The following is a 20,411-nucleotide window of genomic DNA, read 5'->3' on the forward strand; positions in this document are numbered from 1 at the left end:
AACGAATTAAATTCGTATCTCAAGGTACCACTGTATTAAACACAAAAGACCAAGTCAGAGAAATGTTTCCTCACACTGTTATATGCTTATTATCATCTCAATATTTGTGCAAAATAATTTTCAATGTGGTTTTTGGTGCAATACTCATTTATCAAAGCCTCTGAGAGGGTTACATGTGCCCTTCAGAACAACACACAAGTGTTACTGAAGTATTTGTTAGACACTGCAGCTATTTTAGCATTTTAAAGTTTGATTACTAGGCGGATGTCCATCAGATCTTCAGTGTCTGTGTAAGAGCGTGTGACAGTCACACAGAAGTGGGTATGGACAGCCTGGTCAGTGAGAGGAGGCTGCTGGAGAACCCTCAAAACATTTCTTGAAGAGTGCTCTTAACTACCAACCTGCCTCCTGTGTAGTGCAACTGATTCTCTCTCCAATGCAAACCCCAATGTAAGGGATAAAGAAAAATATGTAAACTTTTAAAACCAGCAGCTGAGGCCCTGGCCAGTTGGCTCAGCGGTAGAGCGTCGGCCTGGCGTGCGGGGGACCCGGATTCAATTCCCGGCCAGGGCACATAGGAGAAGCGCCCATTTGCTTCTCCACCCCCCCCTCCTTCCTCTCTGTCTCTCTTCCCCTACCGCAGCCGAGGCTCCATTGGAGCAAAGATGGGCGCTGGGGATGGCTCCTTGGCCTCTGCCCCAGGCGCTACAGTGGCTCTGGTCGAGGCAGAGCGACGCCCCCCCCCCGGAGGGGCAGAGCATCACTCCCTGGTGTGCGTGCCGGGTGGATCCCGGTCGGGCGCATGCGGGAGTCTGACTGTCTCTCCCCGTTTCCAACTTCAGAAAAATACAAAATAAATAAATAAATAAATAAAACCAGCAGCTGACATTTTACAGTCAAGTAAGAAAGTATTACTTTCCCAGAATAAAGTGTAAGTATGATTTGTACACTTCAGACAAGCATTTTGAACTTATTCCAATTCGCTGTTCTTGCTTGGGGTCCCATCAATACTATATTTGTATAGCCAGTATACAAAACATATACTGTGACATTTTTAAAGTTTACAAACTTTAACCCTGGTTGGATAGCTTGGTTGATTAGAGCATTGTCCCAAAACTCAGAGGTTACTAGTTCTATCCCTGGTCAGGACACTTATAGGAACAGCTCGATGTTCCTGTCTCTCACTGAAATAAATTAAAATAAAAAAATAAAACTTAATAACCCAACTTATTATCACTCCAACTAAGAATTTGTCTTCTACAATACCAACAAGTACCCACTGTCCAGCGTCAAAGAGGTCTAGATTCCCATCCACCATCCCAAATTAATCCCTTTACATATTCTCTCTCCCTTTCTCTTAGTACTATTTTTAGATATATTTCTATTTAAATATATGTAGGAGCACATTCTCCCATTCTATTAAAAACTGGGCTTCATATTCTCTGCTGGCTCTTCTTGCTCTGACACAAAAATGCACTTGTCTGAAAATTCATTGTTGTTTCACATTTCTCCTGCCACGCTCCCTAGTCCAAGCTCAAAACCATGGAGGAACTCCACATAGCTGTTAAGATAAAAATGCTCAATAACTATTTATTGAATGACTAAGCCATTGATGACTCTCATCCACACACTCATGGTAGTAAAAACTCTAGTCTTCAATCTGTGCCATTACTCCATATTTTCCTCCTGGACTTTCCCTCAGGCTTAAAAAATCCTGCATGCCAAACATGGTGCTATGACACTGAGAATATTGGTAAAATAAAATGTAAGGTCAACAGCAAACAAATATCACATACTGACAGAGGGCAGGAATGACAAGGTGATGTGTCCTTCTGGGAAAAGCTATAAAAATACCTGGGGAGACAGAGTTTTGAATATTTAGGAAACAAGAGGTGGAAGGTGGATGAAGCTGGAAAAATATCTAGGGAGACAGAGTTTTGAATATTTAGGAAACAAGAGGTGGAAGGTAGATGAAGCTGGAAAGGTGGGCTGAGAGCAAATCAAATAAAGCCCTGTGCCCTACAATGTAGTTGGATTTTGACTCAGACAGAAAACAACTACATTTGAAGGAGAGAAACCATGATCTAATTCACATTTCAAAAGAATGCAGCAGATATGTTGGGAATAAACTGCAAGAACAAAAGTAAAAGCAAGTCTGACCAGTGTCGGCAGTGGATAGAGTGTCAACTTGGGATGCTCAGGTCCCAAGGTCGAAACCCCAAAGTTGCCATCTTGAGTGTGGGCTTGCTGGTATGATCCCATGGTCGCTGGCTTGAGCAAGGGGTCACCAGCTAGGCGGAAACTTCCCTCCCAATCAAGGCACCTATGAGAAGCAATCAATGAACTAAAGTGCTGCAACTATAGCATGATGCTTCTCATCTCTCTCCCTTCCTCTCTAAAAAGATAAAAGTAAAAGCAGGACCAGTCAGGGTACCAGTAACCTTCTGCATAGATGGTAGCACCAAGAGAGAATGTTTTGAGAGAATGCTTTCACAAACCAGTATGGCTAGTTGTTAAAATCCCAACAAGCCACCACAGGTATTCAAAAACAAAATATATAAAATACAAGAATCTATCTTTCTCACCCTCAGGCAGCCACCCCTGCCCTAGTCCCAATCTTGAACACACTTACCTTCCTTGTCTGTTTATATACTACTCGCAAAAATTAGGGGATATTTAAAATAAGTATGAAGCGGTAGAAAAAGCAGCATTTGATTTTTTTTTTATTAAACTAGATCAGAAAAGCAAACAAGTCAAAGAAAGTTGTTTTACTATGCAAATGAGATACAAAACAAACTTTTATTTTATTGGAGAAAATGCACTATACAAAAGGCTGAAAGTACTGGAGTATCTATCTGCTCAGTCCCTGACCCCCTAATTTTTGCGAGCAGTGTAGTATTACCATCACACCATCATTCAAATCAGAAATTCCTATATCACTGCATCTTCCTCTCCACCTACACACCCACCAGTCTGTAAAATTCATTCTACTTCTGAATTACTCCCGTCTGGAACCTGAGCAAACCTGGCACAAAAGATCCTTTCTTTGGCCTTGGCCAGATAACTTGGTTGGTTAGAGCATCGTCCCTGAAACACAGAGGTTCCTAGTTCGCCCCCTGGTCAGGACACATACAGGGGCAGATCTATGTTTCTCTCTCTCGCTCCAAATTCAGTAAAATAAACATTTAAAAAAATCCTTTGAAATATCACATGGGGAGTTGTGGGGGGATTGGTTATGTTCTATGTGGTGTGTGTGTGTGTGTGTTTGTGTGTGTGTCAGAGACAGAGTCAGAGAGAGGGACAGATACAGACAGGAAGAAGATGAGAAACATCAATTCTTTGTGCGGCTCCTTAGTTGTTCATTGATTTCTCACACAGCAGACAGATTGAGCCCTTGCTTGGGCCAGTAACCCTGGGCTCAAGCTGGTGAGCCTTGCTCAAACCAGATGAGCCTGCGCTCAAGCTGGCAACCTTGGGGTCTCGAACCTGGGTCCTCCACATCCTAGTCCAACGCTCTATCCACTGTGCCACCGCCTGGTCAGGCGTGGTCTATTTCTGATCCAGTTACTCTTATACTTAAAATAACCATCCCAAGTCCTAGTCACCCAAAAAGGTAAAGTTCAGAACTTTTTAACTTACACCAGGTACAGTTTTATCTAAGTTTCTTGCCTTTTCCACTATTAACCTTCCTTCCTCTGGACAGCTCCCTATGAACTGCTCAGGACCTCAGTGTACTGAAGTTCTCATTAGCCTTTTGACCCCACCCACCCCCTACCCTCTCCCTCCAAAAAACCCAGTAACTGTCAAGTACATACTCACCTTTAATATCTGCTCAAAAGTTATCATCTGAGTGATGTCCCAATGTAAGTGGATATTTGCTTCTAGGTTTTCAGAGTATTTGTAATTCCCTCCCCTCCACTAACACCAACTGGTCTCACTTTACTTACAGCTCTACAGACACCCAATAAACTATGAATCACGAGTGCAGGGTCCATGTTTTGTTCATTTTTGTATTCTCATTAGTAAACACCATATGTCCTACAACTGATATCATTCACTCACTCAACAACCATTTAATAAAGACTCGCTAGAAAATGAGGATATATCATTCAATGATAAATAGATTCCTAGTCTCTTAGAGCTGATATCCTGGAATGAAGAGAATAAACGAAGATAAAAACTTTACAGGATGGTTTCAAGAGAAAGCTTAAATAACATTTTTTCAGGGCTTACAATATTTTTAAAATATTTTACAAAGTGAGTACCAAGTAGATAATATACACAAAGGAGGAGTAATAAAAGCAAAAGGAATAAAATGTAAGCTTAATGTGTATACTGTATCTCCTCAGAATTGGGTGCTCCAACGAGTCTCTTCCACTTTCAAACAAGCACCAAGTAATTCTACCACAGGAAACTGGTTTCACCGGGACACCTAATGGTGGGACTGCACTTAACAATCTTTAAAGTTCAGCCTTAAATTATTTATTAAAAAAGATAAGTCAATTACATAATTGTGTACCATGTAATGAGATTCTGAGATTACCATCATGAAAGCAAGATAAAATTTTGACAAAGTTACTATTCTAGACCAGTACTGCCCAAAGGAAAAAATATGAACATAAAAAATTTTAAATTTCTTAGAAGCTATATTAAGAGAAATAATAGATCAAATTAGCTTGATAGAATACATCAAATTAAATAAGCAAATAAAATAGTATACATTTTATTTAACCCATTAGTAAAAATATTATCATTTCACTATACACTCATAAAAAATGTTTTATATTTATATTTATTTCTTCATACTTAAGTCTGCAATTCTGTGCATATTTTACATTTAATTCAAGTGGTAAATTATATTCAATATTGTATGTATTTAGAGTTCATTAAATTTAAATGCAAAATTAGATGCACACACCCACATTGCTCCAAGTACGCTTAACACTTGATACCACAATTTAATTCAGTTACTGTCACACTGGTCTTTTTCTTAAGACTCAACAGCCACTGCACAGGACAGCACGGCTCTGACAGTGCACTACTGCATCCACAGGATGCTGTCCTTCTCTTCTAGGAAAGGTATTTTCTAGTCCCCTTACCTAAAATAGTAGCTGTCATCTTCTCTACCCTTGTGACATGAAATGATTTTAACTGTCATTCTTTGTCCTTCTAGGTCTGGGCACCACAGGAGCTGAGGGTGGTTCTACTATGTGCACAGCTGTAACTGAACTGTTTAGGCTGCAAGAAACTGTCAATGCAGCAATTGCAGAAAACCAGTATTGATTATTCCAAGTATTGCTAAATTACAAGAGTGGGCAAAAGTAGGTCTGCAGTTGTGAATACACAAAAAGTTTCTTGTATTATGTGTATTATAACTGTAAACCTACTTTTGCCCACCCCAGCATTTAATAGGTATATGACACTTATACGACCTATTTTTATAAAACGAATAATTAGAAGCTGATTGCGACAGGTAGCTTTCTTCCATATTGGTCAAGTAATTGCAAAATAACCCAAATTATGACATCCTTATTTTCAATCAACCTAAGGAATAGCTCATTCATTCATAGGTCTAAAAGAACATAATATGAGCCATATTACCTTAGTTTATTTACCTTATCCCTAACACCTGTAGTACAAATACTAGGTTGCACATTAAACTTACTCTTCCTAAAATAAAAGTATATTTATTGCAAAGCAGAAGCATATTATACTTCCCATGCCCCAAATTTGGAACATGCCATTTTCTAAATACGTCTGGTCTTCCTCTTACTAATATTTTACTTCTTTAGACAGACAGGAAAAAAGAAAGATGAGAAGCATCAACTCATAATTGCAACACTTGAGTTGTTCATTGATTGCTTCTCATATGTGCTTTGACCAAGGGGCTCCAGCCAAGCCAGCAACTTTGGACTCAAGCCAGCGACTTCAGGGTTTCCAACCTGATACCTCAGCATGCCAGGTGGATGCTCTATTCACTGCGCCACCACCCTGTCAGGCCCTCTTACTAATATTTTAAAGGATTTTATGGCTTAAGGTATATATATAACTAAGAAACAACACCCTGGGTCTTTTTAATTTTCCTAGTCATCATGCATTATTTAAATAGTGCCAATAATTCACATATAAAAATTTTAAACTTTTGTCTTTCAAGTAGGATAAAAGTGGTGCTGTTAAATATGGGTGGTGCAATGTAGGGAGCACAGGGAAACTATAATCTGAATGAGAAAATGTCAGTCATGTATTAAAAACAGAAATTCAAGACAATTTTTTTATTTTTTAAAATTTATCTTATTTTTATGCATTCATGTGCCTAAAAATAGTTAAGCACTAATGCCTGACCTGTGGTTGTGCAGTGGAGACAGAGCGTCAACTTGGAATGCCGAGGTTACCAGTTTGAAGCCCTGGGCTTGCCGGGTACATACAACAAGCAATGAACAACTGAAGTCAACAATGAGTTGATACTTCTTGTTCCAATGCACCATGTCAAATCAATAAATGAGCCTGACCTGTGGTGGCGCAGTGGATAAAGCGTCGACCTGGAAATGCTGAGGTCGCCGGTTCGAAACCCTGGGCTTGCCTGGTCAAGGCACATATGGGAGTTGATGCTTCCAGCTCCTCCCCCCTTCTCTCTCTGTATCTCTCTCTCTCTCTCTCCTCTCTAAAAATGAATAAATAAAATTATAAAAAAAAAAAATGTTTAAAAAAAAATAAAAAAATAAAAAAAACAAAAACAAATCAATAAATGAAATCTTAAAACAAACAAAAAAAACCTTTGGCCCTGGCCAGTTGGCTCAGCGGTAGTGTTAGCCCAGCGAATGAATGTTCTGGGTTTGATTCCTGGCCAGAGCACACAAAAGCAGCACCCACCTGCTTCTCACCCCCTCCCTTGCTTTCCTCTCTTTTTCCTCTCCTCCTGCAGCTATGACTAGACTGGAGCAAGCTGGCCCCAGGCACTGAGATTGGCTCCCTGGCATCCGCCTCAGGTGCTAAAAAATGCCTCGGGTTGCAATGGAGCAAGGGTCCCAGCTGGGCAGAACATAACCCCCTAGTGGGCTTGCCGGGTGGGTCTCAGTCGGGCACATGTAGGAGTGTCTGTCTCTGCCTCCCCTCCTCTTACCAAAAGCCCCCCCCCAAAAAACAAAGTTTTACTCTCAGTCTGCATGAGAATTCCTCAGCTGGATAATAAGTTAATAAACCCTCTTAAAGTAAAACCGAATCTCAAATTCCTGGGCTTCCAAGCAGCAAGGAGTCTGACTCCTTAACTTTAAAAATGAGAGAGAGGTGGGTTGGTACAATGTAAAGATAAAATGATAGATGGCCTCCTTGATTATGGACAATGTATGCTCCCAAACTCAAACCCATTTCTAGTTGACAAAGCAAAAAAAGCTTGGTCAAGTGGATTTCCTGGGAAACTCAAAGCACACTATGCTATGGTATGGTGGTCTCTGGGAAGCAGGAGAGGCACCCAGGTGACATCTGGATTAAAATTAGAAACACGTCTCTATACTTGTTTCTTATACAGCTATTCTCAGCAGACATGTAACATGTTCTAGAAACTAGATATTTAGAAGGCTACAAACTAGGTGACTTTTTTTGCACTACATAGTCACAGTTTTTTGGAAGTAACTATTTTCAATAATGCAATGGAGCAAGGGTCCATTTCATTATGTGCTCTCATTATGGATCAATTTGTTTTTTCTATGCTTATTTTATCGATTTTAGAGAGAGGAAAGGAGACAGCAGGAGAGAGACAGGAACATGTTTCTGCATGAGCCCTGACTGGGGATCAAACTGGCAACCTCTGCGCTCTGGGACGATGCTCTCAACAACCGAGCTATGTGGCCAATTTGTTTTAATATAGAGCATACTTTTAAATAAACAATGAAGTGAATATATATGTTGTAGTAATCTTTATAAGGTATCACAAGCAGTCTATAACTTTTTACCATAAAATCACTTAATTCACATTTACTAAACTCCTCAGTGGGCATAACTTTCTAAAGAGACTAACAAAACTTGAAGCTGCAAAGAAAATTACAATTAGTAAATATACCCATGGTCTTAGAAAACACAATTATTCAATATTCACCTTCATATAAAAAAAGCAAAGACGAGCTCACAAAAAAAGGGTCAGGCCATCATTTAATCTATCAAAAAGATAATTTGACTTTGGGTGATAGGTACACAACATAATCAACAGTTCAAATGCTACAGAAATATTTACCTGAAACCTATGTCCTCTTACTGATCAATGTCACCCAATTAAATTTAATTCTCTAAAAACATTTTTAAAAATCTATCAAAATAGTGTCATTCTACTCATTTTTCAGGATGGTAAGCAAACTCAAGGATGGTTTTCTAGCACCTTCACCTGGAAGTCATAAGCATCAAATACACCAGTACAGATATGGATTATTACACTGTCTTGTTTCTCATAATGGTATGGACAGTTGAAAATCGGTTAAAAACCCTTAACAAAATTTTTTTAATGTACTTTTCTATTACATCTTGACTTAACTAGGCTTGTGAACACAAAGTCCTAGTTCAAAAGAGCATAAAAAATACATACTATGTATAAGATTTAGCACTGCCTACACAAAAATACTGGAGTGTGTGCAGTAATTGTCAGATGACAGCTGAAGAGTTGAGGTGGGAGTAGGAGTAGTACTGTCTCCTGATTGGCCAGGGATCCTAGATTACACAATGGACCAGGACAGTCATTATGCTAGCAACAAAAATCAACCAACCAAAAACATTACTATGCTTCTTTTCAGTAATACTTTTGAACAGAGGTTCTCAAAGTAAGATCCCCAAACCCAACATTAGTATCACCTGGGAACTTGTTAGAAATGCACATTATTTAACTCCCCTTGGGACCTGCTGAGTAGGAAACTTTTAATGAGCCCTCCAGGGGATTTTGACTCACTGAGAATCAACACACTAGAAGTGTCCAAAATGTCTTTTAAGAGCATGGATTTTGTTCTCCCACTGTTGATATATCCATCCTAGGAAAGGGTTCAGTACGCAAAGGACCCCTCAGTACACAGCGGTACAATAAATAAATACATATAGGAAAATTCTGAATGACATGGCTTCCCATAAATTCTATATGGCTCACAAAGTATTACTCTGTCAGCAAATATTCCATTATGCTGTTTGCTAAAAAGTTGGCTCCATAGTAATCCTAATGTTTAAAATATTTAACCAAATCTACGAACATGTAAATATTATGACCAATTCAAAAGAATTAACATTACAGACTAAATTATCATTCAGCAAGTCAATATTGCCTCCAAAACTAAAAACGTCAAGAAATTATTAAGAGAATCACTAAGTGCAAAATTTACTTTTTGTCATTCCATTTTTAAAAAGCAGATTTTAAAATCTGAGCAAAGTCCACATTATCTGCAAATTTCCTGAGGAAAAATTAACTGCAATTATTCTGGCAAAATATACAACAAATTAAGATGTTCTCTATTTTCATGTATGAGACAATATCAATAATTTGAAGAAAAATTTAATTAAGTATACAAAAATTAAAATGTAGGTAATTCATAATGACAGAAGTATATTTACAAAGTTCTTCTAAAACACAAAAATATACCTAAAATTTCACATTCACAATATACATTATAACACAGAACAAGGAAGAATACTTCTTAAGGGATCCCGTCATAGATATAAAACATAATAAACCACTGTGACTGCTCATTTAAAGCTGATACTACCTAAAATACATGTATTTTCTACCTTAAACTGAGATGTATAAAATATAATAAAAGTGCAAAGTCTGTAGTGACAATTTTAGAGCTAGAAACTTACAGATATAAATAAAAGTTCAAAGTCTTCAACACCACCAACGACACACTTACTTACATAGAGCATTTAAGAAATACAGGGCCCATTTACATTACTATTAATGCAAGGCAGGACCGTTGTATTTAATGAATTACAAAAATAAACATTAATTAACTATATTTTTTTGAAATATTGAATAGAAAAAAGCCATCCAAATTACACTTCTTAATTTTACTTAAACCTATTATTTTCTTTATTTTGAGACAGAAGTATCTCATAAAATTAAGTCGACTATATTCTGTGAAAAAGAACTGAAATTTTATTTACATGTACAAGCAGTATACCATCTCTTCTAAAATTTAATGCTTTGACTTAGACAAAATTAAACAATGCTACCTTAAAATTTTTAAATAAACATAGTCAACAAAATATACCGTATTTCCCATGTATAAGATGCACCTTAATTATTGGGCCCAAAATCTGGGGGGGGGGGGGGGAATTATTACATAAAGTTACTGAACTCAAGTTTCATTCATCGTAAAATTCATACAACTCCTCATCACTGTCAAAACTCCCATTAGCTTGTCCTCATCTGTGTCTGATGACGAATCACTGTCTTCATATATTGCCTCGTCCTCAGTTCCATCTATGGCACTGGAAATGCCACACTCCTACAACCACTGTATCAGACGCACTCACTTTTTAGACCCGAAAATTTTCAAAAAAAGGTACTTCTTATACATGGGGAAATATGGTATCTGCTGCAGAGTAAGGAGTTGGTAGAGATAATTTGAGCAATAAAACAACATACTTGAAAAAGAATTTTAGTGAGAATTATGAACTAAATTATTTTAAGAAATGTAGTATCCATCTAGAAAATACAAGCTACTCTTATTGAAAAGGAAAATTAAATATAAAATGAAGACAATACAGATTGCTACTTCTACCACTTAAATAAAAATATAATTGAATAAGAATTTTCAACCAAAGAAAGCCTTGGATATTTATAATCAAAACATGGTTTTATATAAAAAGACAAGTGGTCAAAAGATAGTCGAACTAACACTGACTGGGCCTTTAAATATTCAGTCTTCTAGGATTCAAACTTCAACCATCAGTACTATTATAAGTAACCAAGGAAACACACAAATTTTTCCAAAATATTTTTCCTACATTTTGAAGACAGTGTTTTTGACAGGAAAAAATAAGAGCTAATATATAATGCATAAATCCAGATTTCAAAGATCAGCGACTATTAGAAAAATGAAACTTCACTATTTCTCCAGAGTAATATTCCATAAATTACTTGATCACATTTAACTGGGAAACTGTACCCATACTTCGTTTTACACAACTGGGAAAAATATATAGTACGAAAAGTGAGCACATTAAAATTGTTTCCTATTTTAAAAATTTAACCATGAAGGGTGGTAAAAAGGAAATACTGCTGTTGTTAAGTATGAAAGTATTGTTTATTTAATTTTGACTTGTTTACCATGAAATATACCCATACTAGGCTATATAGCTTGAGACTTACTTTGAAGTAGTTCCACCACCCCAACCCCACCATAATAAGCCACTGTATAAGAACATCTGTCTATGAAGTAAACAGGAAAATGTTTACAACATCTAATAGTTAGCTATGTGGGTGTTAACTAGCTTATTCTTGAAAATAAGAAGTCTGACTTTTTAAATCATTGCTATCTTTTCAAATTTCAGAAATACATTTTAACATATTATTAATTAGCTATTTTAACAAAACAACACACACAAAACATTTCAATACCAGAGTACTCTCCAGGAAATTTCCTCTGTTACTGAAAAATAAAGAGTTCTTTCATTTCTGACTATTCCCATTGGACACTTAATTTCAAAACTTTGATCACATTCTTTCACAAAGTGTTTCCTTTCAACCACACATTTATGTTTTTACTCATTTAGAATCTAGGTTGCAATGATCAACCTAACCCCTAACTTTTAATTAGTGACTACTGATCATTCACACTGACATTTAGAAATTACTATAGACTTGATGCATAAATGCTGACTTACTTGATATTCAAGTATGTTTCTGATTAAAACATAAAGTATAATTTCAACTAGTATTTGAGAAACAAGATTTCAGTCACTGTCCCATTTCAGTTACTGTACTTAGTAATAATTTCTATTTCTATTAAATCATAATTTCAACTAAAACAGTAATTTCTTCCCTAATACTACTCATATTGTAGGTAGTTAAAAACAAATATTTAACTTCTTCCACTGAATGCTCAGCACTTATTTTTAAATAGAAGATAACAAATTAAGCTTTATGAAATACAAATGAATGAAAAGCTCTTCAAATAAAAACTGGATATAAAAAAATCAATGTATTTATTTTAAAAATAAACAAAAACAAGGAAATTCTGAAAAATACACTGCAAAAATAAAACAATTAGAAAAATGAAATGTTCCTTTATTTTTTGCATATCAGTTACATATTAAAAGCATATAAAGCCTAAAACCTGCAGACTTTAAACTCAGTGTTTCAAATTATGACACAAAAAGAAACATAATATTGCGATATACTAAAATTGTTTTATATTACCTTTTTATGGAAAGCATTAGGCAGCATATATGACAAACTTAAACTTATTTAGGAAAGCTAAATTCTTTATTTTATATCTAGCACTTTTAAGCAAATGACATTCAAATATATCCTTAGTATACTAATTCACAAGAAAAAATATTAACTGAACTAGCTACAGAGGTGTTGAACACTACACGAACACTAAACACTGAACAGCTAGCAGTTCCCAGATGCTCCACTTGACTGTCTCCCAGAAGCTGACTGTTCCCAGTGTAAACTTGGTAAGTACTGGAACAAGGCCTTTCTTGACGCAGGGGAAAAGCTGTGTAGAACTCTTTTCCTGGAGCCAGAGCTGAGCAGGACACTAGAATGTTCAGCAGACTAGCACATCTTTGTGCACTGGCTTTCAAATGTTCTTGAATGAATCTTAGAGAATTCCATAGCCTTGGCCAAAGATAGTTTGGTATTAACATCGAAGGATAAAGTTTCTCCCATTCTCAATTCAGCTTTGGAGTAAAATACAAAGCTAAAAATTACTTTAAAATTATATGAAAATATAGATGATGAAAAAGGTATATTTAAGTACAATGGTTATTACTTAAAAATTATAGCTAATGTTAAAACTCCTCACACTGCAATTAATGACCAAATTAAAACAAATTCCACTACCTACCAATTCATACTCATAGAAAACGCAATGAGAACCATCTTTCATATTACAGTCTCCATGACTGTCAAAAACAAAAGCCTGTCAAATGGTGAAAATACTAGAAAATAATGCCATCCATCCTGTATCTAATAAAATACATAAATTTAGTAGGTATAAGTCATCTCAATTATGTTTTACACCCAACTGCTTTAATGCAAGATTTAAAACTTTTAACCAAATTTATTTCTTTTCAAAGCATACCTTCCAGCAAAAGCAGAAACCATGCAAAAATAAAAGGTAATATTTACATACTTTTCATTTTTAAATAGTGTATTATTCCTCAAAAATGGCTAAAAGCATGATATAGTAACACTGAAACATTATGTGAGAAATAAATATGCTGTGATCAATATTAGATTTGCAATTTAAAGATATGATTCCTTAAATGTAATTTTAAATTAAACATGGCAAACAAAGATTTGAATATAGCAAGAACTTTGCTTTTGAAAAAAGTCATAAAATCAGTTGCTCCTTAGTACTGAAAATCAAACTTCAAAATATATATATATGTTCTCCCATCTAGGTACTAACCAGACCCAACCCTGCGTAGCTTCCTAGATCAAACAAGATTGGGAGTGTTCAGGGTGGTATGGCCATAGACTTTATGTTTGATATAGAAGAATGTAGTATGATTCCAATGACCCAGTCCATTCTCGAGTTAATTTTATTTTTTAAAAATACCTCTTGAACAAACCTAGACTGTCAGGTAAGTTTTACGGGAGACTTACCAACTATGGGAAAACGTTTACAACGCTGCAGTCAAGCCTTTTAATACTTCTAGAAACCAACCTTCTCAGGAAATGTCTTATTTCACCTAAATACACAGCCTAACAGTATTGACTGATTTTAAAGAAAAGTTGAGAAGTGGCAGATAAGATTAAAATTAGACATTATTTCATATGCAAAAGAGATTTGCCTTCAAACAGTTTTTTTTCAAGATTGAAATGATTTATTTTGAAAAAAATCAGCACAGGACAAAGATATCCTTATATTCCTCTTGGAATATCTGAATACGCAGAAACTATATGAAGTTTGACAGCAACTCTGGTTTCACAGAATATCAATGGTTTACACAGATGTGAACTCCCAGGCCCAACCCCTTATTAACATCAGCTTTCACTAATCTATCTTCAGTGCTTCTTGCATAAACTAAAAAGCAGAAAATCCATTTTCATTTTTAAATGGCTGAAATTAAAGCAACCAAAGTATTATTGTTACAGCAAAGTTTAGTAAAACTATAAGAGAATACCACTAATAACATTTGCAAATTACCCAAAATTATTTCTTTATTGAAGTAACTACATAGATTTCACAGTACTATGGCATATTTATATTTAGCTAAGGTCACAGACATATTTTAACATTCACAATGATGAGCATCAGCATTGCCATTCTAATCTACAAAGTTTATGAATAAAGAAAAATACAAAAACCTCAGGTTTTACAAAAGAAATACTTTAAAGTCTACATACATTAACAATAAAACCATTTCTTCCAAGGTAACAGGTTAAAGTGTAAAGGCATACCACTAAATTTTTTTCCTCTAAATAGCCAGGAATGGAAGAATGTTTAGTATCTACGACGCTTATTAGGGCCTTCAAAGTTGCCCCCTTGACTTCCTCTACCAAAACCACCAGGACCACCACTAACAGGACCTACACCACTCATGGGAGCTTGAGGGGTTTCAGAACCTGTTCTACTGCCCATAGGCGATCCCATCTGAGATGGTGGTCCTTGCGGAAATCTATCATTGTGCTAGAATACAACACAATAAATATAAAGTCCATTTGGAACACGCCAAATATAAGTGACAAGAAAAATTGGCAAAATCCCAAGGGGTGGTGTCATGAAGTTCAGCAGAAAGTCCAGCAGAATCAGGATCACACATAGAGGGAAGAAAGGAGCAATTTAATTAGTTACTATGTTTTGGAAAAAAACATCTGAAGAGTTACATACTGCTACTATGCCCCAATTTCATGAAGAATGAACTGATTTTATGAAGCAAATGCCATTGTAAACCTAATCAATATTATAGTACTATTCTAATATCATTTTTTAAAAGTTTATATTGCATATAACTGGTGTATAAAAAATACTTTTTTAAAAAATTCAGAGATAAGACTGGGAGCAGCATCACATTCAGAAAGTAAGCAGAGTTATGTAATCTTTTGAGACGTTTTTCTGGAAAGACTATTACTAAAAAAAACGGTTTTTTTTAAATCAACAATTTCTAAACATGTACTATTAATAGCACAATTAAACATCTGACTCATACACTTGGAAAAATTTCAGTTATATCCACATATATTAATCTCAAAAGTTGAATAAACTGCCTTTATGTAGTAAAACACCAGTGTGAATGAGACCAAAGACATTTAAATAAATCTTACAATTTCAGAGGGAGGGGTAGAAAATTGTACCACTTAATAGTACTTTGAAATTACTACTAATGATATTGCTACAAAAATATTTAACCAAAGTGGTTCAAATTTTTAGTAGCTTTTAGACAATTTACTATAAAATAGAGCATCCACTAAAGGAAACAAGTACACTAATTATATTACACGCCATCTGGTCATAGCAGATATGACAGCACTGCCTCTGTATCTCTCTGTAAAAATACTCCATTAAAAAAAAAACCCTGTTAACATGTTTAATTTTTTCCAAATTCATAAAAGACAGCATTTAAAGTAAATAAATTTTTAAATAGGGAAATACTGCATCCATCAAATTCTAAGACGCACATTCACTTTTAACATCTCTGAGACCAGAAAGGAGTTACAGCTGATGGCACCCGAGTTTAATTTGCAGTGCTTTTTCCTTCTTTGTAGCAATGGCGCCTTACGACTTCCGTAGTAGTTCCAAAACTAAACCACCTATTCAAAATACAGTCAACAAATCTTCCTTTTCTAAGTGATATTTAGAACTGTTAACAAAGACCAAATGAAAAAATGTTTTATCAATATAAAGCCTCACTTAAACAGTGACAGACTTAAGGAAATGAAGCAAATATCATGTCTTGCTACTGATACTCAAATATAAGAATTACTACTAAAAACCTTTTCATAATATATAATGCACACAAAGATATCTTCACACTCTCAAATCATGACATACAATTGTCTATTTTTAACTTAGTAACAAATGTACCTGATAATTCTATAATGTAAGTTTAAATTTTTTAAACTTTAAATTATTTTACAGTTAAAATAAATTCTCTAAAATTAATAAGTGATCTCGTTCTTATAAATGTTTGCTGAGAACAACTTTTCCCACATATTGGAGTTTTGTCCCCCAACAAAGCAAAATCATAAAATATTTAAATGCTGGTAAGAAAGAGGTGAATACACATTAAAAACACTATAAAAATAACAGTAATTAACATGTATTTCCTACATACTTAAGTACAAAGAATGCCATGCCTCTCATATCAACATATAACTTTATAAGGTTACTTTTTTTTATTGTGTATTGATCTTTACTGACAAAATGAATGATTATAAATTATCTTAAGTGTGAAGTTACCTTTGGGGCAGAACTATATACTATTCAATAAAATCAAAATAATGTTTATGATACATTACCACTGCTCCATTATCTGGCATCATTGGAGTTCCCATATTTGCAGCTCCTTCTGGTCCCATGGCAGGACCAGGACCCATTGGTGGGCCAGGTATAGTTCCTCTGTTGTTCATATTCATACCCATCATTGGAGGAGGACCTTGGTTACCAGCAGGTGCTGGGCTAAACGCATCTATGCAAAACAATCTATACTTAGAACTGTCCTATCTTAGTTCAGTAAGCATTATATATGTAACAATAACAGGCAATGTATATAGACATCATCAAAATCATTTTCTTTGGCCTGGCTGGGTTGCTCAGTTAGTTCGAGCATTGTCCTGATAAGCCAAGTTTGTGGGTTCCATCCTAGTGAGGGCACATACAAGAATCAACCAATGAATGCATAAGTAGAACAATGAATGCATAAATGAGTGGGGGGGGGGAATCAATGTTTCGTTCTCTCCCTTCCTCTCGCTCTAAAATCAATAAAATATAAAAGTTTTTAAATATAAAATCATTTTCCTTCATTAAGAATGGGACACTCAATTATCTACTCTATAACAGCATTACCTATGCTAATAAAGTTTTCATTCTTAAAACAAAGGTTTATAAAACAAATGACAAACTATCAGTTATTTGAGGACATCTAAGACTGTAAAAGTTTGAGAATTAAATTAAAAAATCAGTATCATCTGCTATAGTTGGGTTTTTAGCTAAACACTCCCTTTTTAATGGTGACTAAACTACCAGATTACAAGAAAAAAATCAGCACTTAAGACAACCACTTAATTTTCTTAAAGTCATGACTAAAAACATTAGAATGTAAATTGCATTAAATTGAGAGGAAAATACATTCCTTCTAATATATAAATTTCACTTTAACTAACTCAACTTTTATAGTTAACAAACATCTCAAAAAATAATTGAAATGACTCATCTTGACACTTCTTTTTAAAAGCAACTGCAACCAAATACAGATAAAATATTAATACATTTGATTTTTTATTTTTTAAAATGCTGAAATTCTGCAAATGGGAACATGTGGGTAATATTTCAAACATTTTCATGAAGAAGATACATTCCTCGCCTCATGTTAATTGCAATAGTGTTTGAGCTGTAATATAATACATTTATAACTGCCTCAAACACAGGATTTTTAGGTACATTCCTAAAATCTTTTTCAATTTTAAAGTACTCATATACCTCTTTACCGTTGGAAATTCCTAACAAAGACCGACTTCAACTTCGATTTCCTTCTAGTATTTTCATTATGTAGGTCAATTTTATGACCCTCTGAACTCAACTTTTCACTGTAACAGGAGTTGAAGTTTTCATTCAAACCCCAACTCTACACAGCTGAACTCTGAAGGGAGCAGGTGCCACACTACTGCTCTTTCTGAACCCAAACTCCAGAAACCTTCTTCCTTACTCCCTAAATCAGCGGTTCTCAACCTGTGGGTTGCGACCCACAGGTTGAGAACTGCTGCCCTAAATGGTCTTGCTAATATATCTATACTTTAAGTACTCAAGAATATTTTTATTCCCTTAGCATAGGTATAAATAAAAAAATTTTACCAGCTGTCCAGAACATTTCATAGTGAAAATGAGAAAGAGTGGGCCCTGGCCAGTTGCTCAGTGGATAGAGCCTTTGCCCGGCATATGGACATTTGGGATTTGATTCTTGGTTAGGGCACTCAGGAGAAGCAACCATCTGCTTTGTTCTCCTTCCCTATTCCCTTTTCCCTCCCATAGCCAGTAGCTCAGATTGATTCGAGTGTGGCCCCTGAGGATAACTCAGATGATCTGATCACATCAGCCCTGGGCACTAAAAATAGCTCAGTACTCGAGCACCAGCCCAAGACGAGGTTGCCGGGTGGATCCAGGTCCTGGTGCAGGTGGGAGTTTGCCTATCTTCTCTCCTCTCACCTAATATGTAAAAAAAGTGAAGACACTATATAGGAGGAATCAATCTCACCTCAACTTTTCCAAAAACAGACAAGGATGAGGGTGTTCTTTTTTTTTGTAACAGAACATAATTGTTACATCTAACTTGAGAGATTCAAATATAACTATGCAACTATGAGTACAGTAAAATAACTATATATATATATATATATATATTTTTTTTTTTTTAAACCATCCATGGCTGAAGCATAGTCTTATATTGGGGAGTTACATCTTTTACCACATGGGTATAATTAAAATAAATTTAAAGATCTAAGAAATGTTAGAATTCTGGTCCCCTGAAAAAGTTTTATAATCTGTTTCACTTGGTATGTACACTAGAAAAATCTGACACATTTCATCAGCTTACTTAGGATGTGACAAGTTACTGACTCACTAGCAATACTCAACTGCATAATGATATATAACTTGAGTAAACAATTAGAATCAAGTCCCTCACACTGAATAAAATGTAATACATGGATTAGATTTTAGGGAGTTGAGTAAATGCTCAAATGTAAATATGGTTTTCTGGTGAATAAAATGCCACAAAAATTTTAATTCTCTTAAACTCCTAACTACATAAGGAATCTAAGGTATAGGTTCATACTTCTTCTGAGAAAAGTTGATAATCAGAATGGTTTTGGGTCTCTCACAACATCAGAAATATTTCAAGTTTAGTTTTGATGTTAATGACATTCTAATAATTATAATGGCATCTCCAACCACCTACAATCCATAATAACCTCACTTGTATATCCTTAAAACATCTGGACCATTCACAATTTACTTTAAAAAAAAGAAATAATGTACTTGTACTTATTGTTTTTACAAGTGTGTTTCATAATTTACAATATTTACAGCAATTAATTTACTCTTTGCTGATTATTTCATGTGCCCATCATATTAACTAAATGAAATTCTTTATGTGTAAGTGTCATGTTTCATGCTTACTATGCATGCCAGAAATGTTCAGTCACTACTTTGGTAGATGAGAAAAGTGACCAAGTGAACAGCAATAAACGATATTAGATTATCTGACTGGCAAGGGCAAAGAAACTGCCACGAGAGGAAGAAAGGAGCTAATCATGAAAAATACTCGTTCCACACATTAGCTGCTTTAGGATTTTTTTATTCCATACACTACATAATCTAAGTAAAATCGGGATTTTCTCAGTGGGTGTGCATGTTATGCATGGTGAAATGTTAAGGTAGTACACTTGAGCTCTATAAAAGAGCTTAACCTCAAAAAAAAAATTAAAAAAAATTAAAAAAGAGCTTAACCTCATGACAATGTAAAAGAAATACAGTGTGGGGCAAAGGTAGGTTTACAGTCATTTATATAAAAAATTACAATAACTAATAATATAAGAATAAACTGTGTTTTGCACACTCACAGCTATAAACCTACTTTTGCTCCACTCTGTATATAAAGATTATTTAACTTTTTAATATATGACATTTCAAATTAGTAACACAAAACTTAATTTAATTTTCCCTGGCTTATGAACTGGTGCTGTTCCCCTGACAACCTGGTTATAAGCCAATCAATATTAAAGATATTAATAATATAGGCATTCTTTTAAAAACTTTGTATCAACTCTACAGATATGCACTAACCAAAATGTGCAAGACACATCTCATATCCTTGACAAGTTATAAATGTCTCCAAACAGTGTGTTTTGTGCACAATATTATAGGTTAGGGCAAAATGTTAAGACACTTAATAAAATGACTAAAAATAACTATACAAAGTTACACAAAGGGTTACCTTTAAGTCAAAATTTATAAACTACTCCCAAAAAAGTTTAGAGCTTCTACATCTCA

General features: G+C 35.1%; 1 protein-coding gene across 1 annotated transcript in view; it reads right to left on the bottom strand.

Annotated features, from left to right (window-relative positions):
- Window positions 1-14,005: 14,005 nt before the first annotated feature.
- Window positions 14,006-20,411, bottom strand: part of PSPC1 (paraspeckle component 1) — a 90,993-nt gene continuing 84,587 nt past the window's right edge. Inside the window, exons 8-9 of the mRNA XM_066258272.1 lie at window positions 16,664-16,833; window positions 14,006-14,834 (exon numbers count right to left, since the gene is read on the bottom strand). Coding sequence (XP_066114369.1) covers window positions 14,649-14,834; window positions 16,664-16,833 — 356 coding nt within the window. The 3' untranslated portion in view covers window positions 14,006-14,648. The remainder of the gene's footprint in view (window positions 14,835-16,663; window positions 16,834-20,411) is intronic.

Source organism: Saccopteryx bilineata, chromosome 2 (assembly GCF_036850765.1).
Source record: "Saccopteryx bilineata isolate mSacBil1 chromosome 2, mSacBil1_pri_phased_curated, whole genome shotgun sequence".
Taxonomy (NCBI): Eukaryota; Metazoa; Chordata; class Mammalia; order Chiroptera; family Emballonuridae; genus Saccopteryx; species Saccopteryx bilineata.